The sequence below is a fragment of the Pteronotus mesoamericanus genome, unplaced genomic scaffold (assembly GCF_021234165.1).
Source record: "Pteronotus mesoamericanus isolate MK-2021 breed Mesoamerican mustached bat unplaced genomic scaffold, CSHL_Meso_final contig_349, whole genome shotgun sequence".
Taxonomy (NCBI): domain Eukaryota; kingdom Metazoa; phylum Chordata; class Mammalia; order Chiroptera; family Mormoopidae; genus Pteronotus; species Pteronotus mesoamericanus.
Genome location: NW_026555138.1, coordinates 406,416 through 415,339, shown reverse-complemented (window position 1 = coordinate 415,339; position 8,924 = coordinate 406,416). Strand labels below are relative to the sequence as shown.

Below are 8,924 nucleotides of genomic sequence, written 5' to 3'. Positions count from 1 at the left end.
AACCACCATCCCCGGGCTGGGGCTTGGGTGGAGAAGAGGGTGCTGACTGGAGGTTCACAGCCTCACCCCCTTCCCATATCAGATCCAGGAACCTCGAGTCGAGACGCGGCCTCACCCCGACAAAGATGGGGCCGAGGAGCCCCAAGATGCCGGAGCCCTCGGCTGGGGACGGGCTGCAGACCGGTGGCCACGTCCAGGGTCTCCAGCGACTCTGCTCGGATGTGGCTGTCAGTACCTCCCGCACCCGGGGCCCCGGCACACGCGGCACCAGCCAACACGGCACCATGGCCTCCCAGCCTCACAGGAAGATGCCCAAACCACAAACGCCATTTCAAAGGAATGTTTTGAGGGAGGTCAGCCGGAGCCCAGGACACCAGGCGGGGGAAGGCCCTGGCTGCCCCAGGCACCCACAGAAGCCGGCTCCCCGGCTCACGTCCTCGCCCTCGACAGGAGGTAGGAGAGGATGAAGAAGGCCACGACCAGGCCCAGGGCCACGCCACAGAGGAGCTTCCGGTTGTCCCGCCCCGACCGCGCCACCGTGGAAAAGCGCTTCACACTCCCCGTGAGCAGGCCCGTCATGCTCGTGAAGTCCGAGTCCTAGGGGAGGAATCCGGCAGGTCACCGGGGCCTGCGCCGCAGGCAGAGGGCAGAGCTGAGCGACTCGTGCCCACCGCAGACCTTACCATGCCGTCCAGGTACCGGTTCTGGTCCTCCGCGTCCCTATCGATGTCCAGGGCCAGCTGGTCAGGACACAGACGGGGCAGGGTCGGGCCAGGGCACACTCCCGCCGTGGCGCCTGACCCCCTCACCCCGCAAACCCCATCACCTACTCTACCGGTCACAGTGCTACCACCGGGGGTCAGGCCCAGGGTCACCTGGGCCTCACACAAGCGGGAAGTACTTGAAACCCTTCCAGGCCTCTGTCCCCTCTGGTCCCCACTCCAGGGTGCCAGCTGGAGGCGAAAGTGGGCCACTACTGACCGATTTGAGCCTGGTGACTTTGGAGGCCAGGCTGTCGGTCATCCGCATGTTCTCCCGGTCCAGAATCTCCTCCACGGCGCCAGAGCTCTGAGCTGCAAAGAGAGAGGGGATGAAGGGGCACATCCGCCCATGAGCCCTTGACCCCTGCACGGCAGCCCTTTGTGGCCTCAGGGCTCAAACGACGATCCCATCTGGCCAAGCCCGACGTTTGGGGGACCCAGCGTCGGGTGCATGGACTTCGTACACGCGGGCAGGTCGCACGCGTCCATGCCCAGGCCGGGAGGGCAGGAACCCTCGCGGGTACAGCCCCCAGTGGTTCCGTCCCACTGGCACCTTCAGATACTCTGTGACAGCTCTGGGCCCTCCCTCCACACGTCACCACTGCTGTGCGGGCGAGCTGTTCTCAGAGGTAAACAGCATAAGCTGGTAGGGACAGTGGGGAAGGCTGAGGAAGGGCACCCAGGAGGCAGTGACCACCCGTGAACTGAGTCCTGAAAAAGTGACAAGTAACCAGGGAGGAAACAACTAAGCCTTGCTCCCCAACAACAAAGGAGGCCGATGCCCCCCCCCCCGCCCCCGCCCCGCCACAGGGCGACTGGGACAAGAGACAGGGCAGAACCAGGACTTGAACTTTCCACCACAACAGGTGCGGAAACCACCGCCCCCCAGTGGCGGAGAACCAGGTGCCTTAGTGAGACCCGATTACGTTGTCGTGGATGCGTACAGACCCCACCGGCCACTTCACGTTCGCCAATCCCTGACGCTGAGGGCAGCTCAGCGAGACCGGCATCGGTGCCCCACTCCGCAGGTGAGAACAGCGGCTCCACAGGAAAATGGGGAGGCCAGGGCCTCTCCGCTACGAGGCCTGCGGAGGCCCTCCCACCACGCCGCCTCGGGGACATGCCGACCGGGGCCCAGGGCAGAGCGGCCTCGCAGGGGGCGGAGGCAGCCTCTGGGCATCGGGACCCCACCGCAGCCCGGCCGGCCCGGCCCCGCCCGCCTCCCAGGAGCTCTCCGCGGGGCCACCCGGGGGCGGGCTCCTGCAGACAGCGGCGTGGGCGGGGGCTGGCCCCGCTCTCTCGCGCTCACCCCGAGCCCAGTCCGCCATCGTGCCGGCCCCGGCCCCCGGCCCCGGATCCGCCACAACCTCCCGCGACGTGGCACCGTCCCGCGAAAGGGCTTCCGGCGACGCCCCTTCCGCCTCGGGCCGTCGACTTCCGGCTGAAGGCCGAGCAGCGGGGCTGGGGCCCGCGGCGGGCGCGGAAGGACCTGACTTGGTCAGGGGCTGCCTGGGCGCTCCCGGTGCCTGGGGGTCAGTGTTGTCCGCGCCAGGGATGGGACTGACGGGCGCGGGCTGCGTCGGGCCCTTCCCGGGCCGGACCGAGTGGAGATCGGCGCGGCCACAGCGCGCGCAGGCGTGAAGCGCCCCAGTGGGAAGTGGGGGCGCGGGGCCGGTCGGAGCCAGCGCTTCTCGCCTTTGCACAGCGCAGACGCTCGGCAGACGCTTGTTGTATAAGCTGCCCGCCCCCCGACCCCGCAGCAGAGCGTTTGCTGTGTGCCGTGACTCCTAACTGCCCATCGAAATGGGAATTTTTATCGGCTCCGCCTTTCTAAACAGTAAATTAGGTGACCCAGTGTTCCTGGGGTGCACAGCTAAGAAGTTCCGCGCATGACCAGGCTCTATCTCCGTCCTGGCCTCCTCTCCCGACACTTCCCTCTCTCTCTCCAACCAAGGCCATTCCCACTTCCACGGGCTGTTCCTTCTGCCTTCGGTGACCTTCCCCTACATCCTTTCCTGGCTCAGTTCTTATCCTTCGGTCTCAGCAAAACCGCCCTTGGCGGATCCCTTTGCAGCCCACCCTGAAGCCGAGTCGGCATCCCTTCTCAAAGCCTCATTCCCCACCCCCACTCCCCACCCCCGACTCCCGGGTACGGCCCAAAAAGCGGCGAAAGGGACACTGTTCGGTTCAAGGGCTACTCAGGCCCAGAGGTCGGACGATCGCCGAATGCAATCTCGAAGCCCCGGGCTGACACCGCCACCCAAAGGCGCTCGCGCGCGCGCCCGTCCCTGCCTCCCCGGCGCGCAGCCAGGCCCCGCCCTGCGGCGCCGCGCACGCCCGTCCCCGCCTCTCCCGAGAGCCGAGCCTGGGCGGGGCGGGTGGACTCCGGCCCGGAACCGCGCCGCGAGGCCCCTCCCGCCCCCTCGGCGCCGGGTTCCGGGGGCGCCATGGAGCCCCGAGCGGTTGCAGACGCCGTGGAGACGGGGGAGGAGGACGTGATCGTGGAGGCTCTGCGCGCGTACAATCGGGAGGTGAGCGGGACCGTGGAGGTGGGACACGCGAGGTGGAGGAAGCAGGGTGGGGCACGCGCGTGCCCGCGGAGGTGCGGGAGTGGGGCGGAGGGAGGGTGCGCGGCGGGGCGGGGCGCCCAGGCTGCGAGGAGTTGCTGGGGTTCGGGTCGCGGCGCGCACCTGGGGGCAGGTGTGTAGGGTGGGGCTCTGTCAGCTCGGAGCGGTGCCTGCGGCCTGTGCTCCCTGAGCCTCCGCGTCTTTCTGCAGAACTCCCAGAGCTTCACGTTCGATGCTGCCCAACAGGAGGACAGGAAGGTAGGTGGGGCCGAGGGGCAGGGACGGGTGCACCTGGTAGAGGGGCCTGGTGGAGCGCTGTTCTCTCCCCACAGAGACTGGCCGGGCTGCTGGTTTCGGTCCTGGAGCAGGGCTTGCCGCCCTCCCGCCGCGTCACCTGGCTGCAGAGCATCCGCATCCTGTCCAGGGACCGCGGCTGCCTGGACCCCTTCACCAGCCGCCAGAGCCTGCAGGCCCTTGCTCGCTACGCCGGCATCTCCGCCGCTGAGGGGTCGGTCCCGGAGCCCTTGGACACGGACGTCATACTCGAGTCCCTCAAGTGCCTGTGCAACATCGTGCTCAGCAGCCCGACGGCACAGGTGCTGGCCGCGGAGGCCCGCCTGGTGGTGAGGCTGGCGGAGCGCGTGAGGCTGCGCCGTGAGAGCAGCTTCCCCCACGACGTCCAGCTGTTTGACTTGCGCCTCCTGTTCCTGCTCACGGCACTTCGCACAGACGTGCGCCAGCAGCTGTTCCAGGAGCTGCAGGGCGTGCGCCTGCTGACAGGTGCACTGCAGCAGACGCTGGGAATGGCCCCGGGACAGAGCCCCCCAGAGCTCCTCCCGCCCCAGGAGACAGAGCGGGCCATGGAGATCCTCAAGGTTCTCTTCAACATCACTTTCGACTCCATCAGGAGGGAGGTGGATGAGGTGAGGGCTGACCTGAACCCGTGGCTGGTGCTTGTGCTTGGCAGGCTGGGTGTTTTCCGGACCAGCCTCGCTGACGGGGACCGTAGTGTCTGGGTGTCAGACGCAGACAGGGCAGCCTGTGGGGAGCAGGGTTCCCACGTCGGGGAGGGCGGTGTGGGGACAGGCTGCAGGCACCCTCCCCCCGCGAGACGGAGCGTGGGGCCGGAACGCAGCGTGAGGTCGAGGGATCCATTGCCGCCGTGGGCGGGGAAGGGGGCGGGGTGTGCGCTGGGGGGACACGCAGTCGGCACACGGCAGCTGGCAGCAGTGGGGACCGGTGTGGCTGTGTCACAGGAGGCCCCTTCTCTTTGGTCAGGAAGACGCTGCCCTTTACCGGCACCTGGGGACGCTCCTGCGGCACTGCGTGATGGTGGCTGCGGCCGGGGGCCGCACGGAGGAGTTCCACGGGTGAGGCCCGGCCCGCGGGAGGGAGGTGCGCTCCCTGTCTGCACGGGGGGCGGGGGGCTCTGCCCTAGAGGGTCTTCGTCCGCCTGGGTGGGACCAGACGTCAGTGTGTCTCCCGAGGGCCCTGGCACCCACCACACGTGCTGGGCCAGAGCCGTGAGCGGGGGCAGGAACGTGCCCCTCGACCGCGGGGCGGCGTGGCACCTGCAGGGCACTCGCCCCTGCTCTCGGTGACCTGTGCTGGGGCAGATCCAGTTCCCCAGAGACGGCCTTGCTGCTTCAGCCCAGACAGAGGGGGGCAGGCCGGGCGTCGCCACGAGTGCTCCCCTCGGGGACTCGCCCCACCGGGCGCCCGAGGCGGTGTCCCCTTCTGCTCCAGCCCCAGACACTAGGTCCGCCCGGCAGGGTGTGCCGAGGGCTGTGCTGCACCAGGGGACCGGACTTACCAGCCCCTCCCCGTCTGTCCCCAGCCACGCAGTGAACCTCCTGGGGAACTTGCCCCTCAAGTGTCTGGACGTCCTCCTGAGCCTGGAGCTGCACCAAGGCTCCGTGCAGTTCCTGGGTGTGAACATGGACGTGATCAGCGTCCTCCTCAGCTTCCTGGAGACGCGCCTGCACCAGGTGGGCAGGACAGTCCACGGCTCTGCTTTCCCAGCCGCCGGGGCCCTGCTTCTGCCAAAGCCCCTGGCGCGTGGGGTTGCTCTGCGGGGCCATCCCACAGCCCGCCTTGCGGCCCTACGGGCCGGGAGGCAGGAAGCCAGACCCCTCCTCCCCGAGAAGCAGGAGGACCTGCCCACACACACGGGAAGGTTTCACTCCTGGAATCAAGTTTGCTGAGTCCCTGGTTTTTAGACCTCGTGGATCCCTCTTGAGTGGTCCTGAGAGGCCCCCAGTCCCTGCTTGTGACCCTAGACTCTCAGAGTCACGCAGCCCAGACAGCCCTTGGGGAGCGACACCAGCTGTCCTGTGACCACGGGAACCTCCCTCTGGAGGCTCCGGCGCCGGCAGCTGCACCAGAGGACGCCGGCCGGCGGGCTCTACGCGGCCCCCGGGAGCCCGTGGACGCTGTGGGGCTGCACAGCCAGACCGAGGTTCCCTGTGAGCTGGGTCCCGCCTGCCTGGCGTCGCCCAGACTGGCTGTGCTCGGCTGTCCTGTCACTGCGGGTGTTGGGGTCCGGGGAGGTAACGAGGGGAGGGGTGGGGACAGAGGGACAGGAGCCCCCAGGCCCCGTGCCCATGAAACCCACAGAGGAGGCATTCGGTCCTTGTTCTGGGGCCACTGTGTTCAGAGGGCGCCCCGTGTGCCGGCGGCGCTAGCAGCTTCACCCCCGTCCCTCCCCCACAACCCTGGTCTGGGTGAGGAAGTTAGAGCAGCCGAGTCACAGCGCACGCAGGCGGCCCCTGGAACTAGGGGCCGGCCGGTCCCTCTCGAAGCAGACACCGCTGCCCGCTCTCGACCCTCGCGGGGCCCCCGGACCCAGGCGGGGGGGCCGGGGGCCCTCGCTGACACAGGTCCCTCTGCAGACGCATAGGCTGAAGGAGAGCGTGGCCCCCGTGCTGAGCGTGCTGACCGAGTGCGCCCGCGCGCACCGCCCTGCCCGGAAGTTCCTGAAGGCCCAGGTACGGCGGGGGCGGGGCGGCCCTGCTGAGCCCGGCGGCCCCGGCCCGGGCTGACGCACAGCGGCCCCCAGGTGCTGCCTCCGCTGAGGGACGTGAGGACCCGGCCCGAGGTCGGGGAGCAGCTGCGGAACAAGCTTGTCCGCCTGATGACGCACCTGGACACGGATGTGAAGCGGGTGGCGGCCGAGTTCCTGTTCGTGCTGTGCTCGGAGAGCGGTGAGTGCGGGGGCCGCGCGCCCGCCCGCCCCAGGCCGCCTGCGCGCGCTGATCCCCGCTCCGCCCGCAGTGCCCCGCTTCATCAAGTACACGGGCTACGGGAACGCGGCCGGCCTGCTGGCTGCCCGGGGCCTCATGGCGGGGGGCCGGCCCGAAGGCCAGTACTCGGAGGACGAGGACACAGACACCGAGGAGTACAAGGACGCCAAGGCCAGGTGCGTGCCGCGCGCCCGTGGGCTCCCGTCGGCCGTCTGGGCCGCGGGCCGGGTGGGACAGCGTGGCCCGTGGGGAAGACCTCCCAGAGCCCGGCACTGGCCCCACGTGACGCGAGTCCTGACGCCGGGCTGCCTCGCCGAGGACAGGGCAACGGGGCCAGGCGGACCCAGTGGCCCCGTGGGGGCAGCCGGTGGACTGCGGCTCCGGGAGGGAGGGCTCTCCCCACAGCCGCCTCGGCTGCCCCGCCCCGCGCCCCCGTCCCGAGACTCACTGGTGCGTTCCCCACGCCCGCCGCCCTGGAAGCAGCATCAACCCGGTGACGGGGCGAGTGGAGGAGAAGCTGCCCAACCCCATGGAGGGCATGACGGAGGAGCAGAAGGAGCACGAGGCCATGAAGCTGGTGAACATGTTCGACAGGCTCTCCAGGTGCGCGGCCCGGCCTGTCTCGGGAGGCCCGGGGGTGGGCTCGGGCGGCGTTGGGCCCTGCGAGTCCGTGTTGCTCGCCTGCCTTGGCGCGAACCCCCCGCTTCGTCCTTCGGGAACGGAGGCCGGGGAACGGGAGGAGACTGCCCGAGGGGCCGGAGCCCCAGGGCACCGCAGCGGTCAGGGCTCGGCCTGGCGGGCACCCGGAACGGGGGCCGAGGGGGGGCGTGGGGGCAGGACGCCGCCCACCGCCCCTCCCCTTACAGGCACAGAGTCATCCAGCCCATGGGGGTGAGTCCCCGGGGCCACCTCACCTCCCTGCAGGACGCCATGTGTGAGAGCATGGAGGGCCAGCTCCCCTCGGAGCCCGACTCGGACCCCGACTGAGGGCGGCCGCTCCGGCCCCGTCAGACCCGGCGCTGCTTCCAGAGACCCTCGGGCCCTCCCTCATCCCTCCCCACGGCTGCCCCGGCCCACCTCTGGCCCGGGTCCCTGGCCCCGGGGCCGGGAGGGGGTCCCCCTGCTGTCACTCCGGGAACCCCCCTCATTTCCTCAGACCGAGCGGCTTCTCTGGTGCGCCGGGCGGGCGTCGGCGAAGCGGGGCTGCTCGCCGGCCCAGGGCCAGGCGGCCGGCAGGCGCTGCACTTGAAAGGGGGAAAGAACCTGCCAGAGCCCCACATCCTCACGTCAGAAACACTCGCAAGGGCACACTGAGCCTCTGCCCACCCGGCCCGGCCGCCTGCGGCGCCATCCTCCGCCCGAGGTCCCACTGGCTGTGACCGAGAACACATAAGGGAAGCACTGCACGCGAGGCCGGGGGCCTGGGTTTCTGCCAGGGCCGCCTCGGGAGGACCGTCTGTGAGGACGCCTGCCAGACGCCAGCGGAGGCGCTGAGCGTGAGCGCCGAGCATGAGCGCCGAGCGCCAGGCCGGCCGGGAGCCTGTCAGCGCTCGTCCCGCGCGAGGCTCCAGGAGCGAGCGCTCAGGCCTTCACTCAAAACAGTTCTGTTAGACTGCGTTGTGAGAGCTGTCCCATCTGTACGTTTTTTTTAAATCTTACCAGAATTGGTGAATTTTTGTGCAGCCTTTTTAATATTGAAGACAGAAGAAAATACATGACATTTTTTGGCATATCACGCTTCATTATTTCAAGAAAGGTGAAAACATAACAAACAAAAACGATTTGTGCAGCGTATGGAGAAGGTGCTGAGTGACGGAACGTGTCCTGAGTGATTCGCGAAGCTTCCTGGTACTACTGGCACTTTAGCCAAATCGCCCTTCGCTGTGGGGCTGTCTCGTGCGTTAGGAGCTGTGTAGCGGCGCCCCCACCTCGCCCCCTAGAAGCCAACGGGGAGGGACAGCCGACCCACTCAAATCCCCAACTCAATAAAGTAACTGGTGAAAATGAAAAGCGCGTCTTGTTCTCATGGGAAAAGCGCGATGGACGCGTTGGCCAGCCCGGCATTGTCCTCCGCCGCACTGGACCCCCCCCCGCCCCACCCCCCGTCACCGCCACCGCGAGCCTTCCCTTGAGGAGCGGGGCCACCACAGCCCCCTGAGAGGCTGCGCGAGACCTGGAGCGCGGGGGCCGCCCCGGCGGAGGGGCCGTGCCGGAGCAGCCAGCCCGCACCGCGAGGCTCACTGGGGCCGGGGGCCCGGGAGGCCGGGTGGGGGGAGAGGGCCGGGGTCTGGGACGGGTGGGGGGCTACTGGGAAAGGAAGGCATCGGGGCACACACAGCATGACGGCGTTCAGC

General features: G+C 68.9%; 2 protein-coding genes across 2 annotated transcripts; one reads left to right on the top strand and one right to left on the bottom strand.

Annotated features, from left to right (window-relative positions):
• Positions 1-327: 327 nt before the first annotated feature.
• BET1L (Bet1 golgi vesicular membrane trafficking protein like) lies at positions 328-2,152 on the bottom strand. Its single transcript, XM_054576805.1, has 4 exons — positions 2,071-2,152; positions 982-1,073; positions 684-740; positions 328-597 (listed from the first exon to the last, which is right to left on the bottom strand). The coding sequence occupies exons 1-4, from the start codon at positions 2,087-2,089 to the stop codon at positions 430-432; spliced, it is 336 nt and encodes a 111-aa protein (XP_054432780.1). The 5' UTR covers positions 2,090-2,152; the 3' UTR covers positions 328-429.
• Positions 2,153-3,143: 991 nt separating this feature from the next.
• Positions 3,144-8,039, top strand: RIC8A (RIC8 guanine nucleotide exchange factor A). The gene is made up of 10 exons (XM_054576804.1): positions 3,144-3,292; positions 3,539-3,586; positions 3,661-4,251; positions 4,607-4,698; positions 5,166-5,316; positions 6,220-6,315; positions 6,387-6,531; positions 6,602-6,746; positions 7,054-7,173; positions 7,437-8,039. The coding sequence occupies exons 1-10, from the start codon at positions 3,209-3,211 to the stop codon at positions 7,555-7,557; spliced, it is 1,593 nt and encodes a 530-aa protein (XP_054432779.1). The 5' UTR covers positions 3,144-3,208; the 3' UTR covers positions 7,558-8,039.
• Positions 8,040-8,924: the final 885 nt, after the last annotated feature.

Bases quoted from the DNA above. Each gene is read 5' to 3' on its own strand.
- BET1L (XM_054576805.1), bottom strand. The intron at 741-981 runs GTCAGTAGTGGC...TGTCCTGACCAG, and splicing joins AAGTCACCAGGCTCAAATCG to CTGGCCCTGGACATCGATAG. The intron at 598-683 runs GTAAGGTCTGCG...TTCCTCCCCTAG, and splicing joins ACCGGTACCTGGACGGCATG to GACTCGGACTTCACGAGCAT.
- RIC8A (XM_054576804.1), top strand. From the start codon at position 3,209: ATGGAGCCCCGAGCGGTTGCAGACGCCGTGGAGACGGGGGAGGAGGAC. The intron at 5,317-6,219 runs GTGGGCAGGACA...GTCCCTCTGCAG, and splicing joins TGGAGACGCGCCTGCACCAG to ACGCATAGGCTGAAGGAGAG. The intron at 6,532-6,601 runs GTGAGTGCGGGG...CTCCGCCCGCAG, and splicing joins CGTGCTGTGCTCGGAGAGCG to TGCCCCGCTTCATCAAGTAC.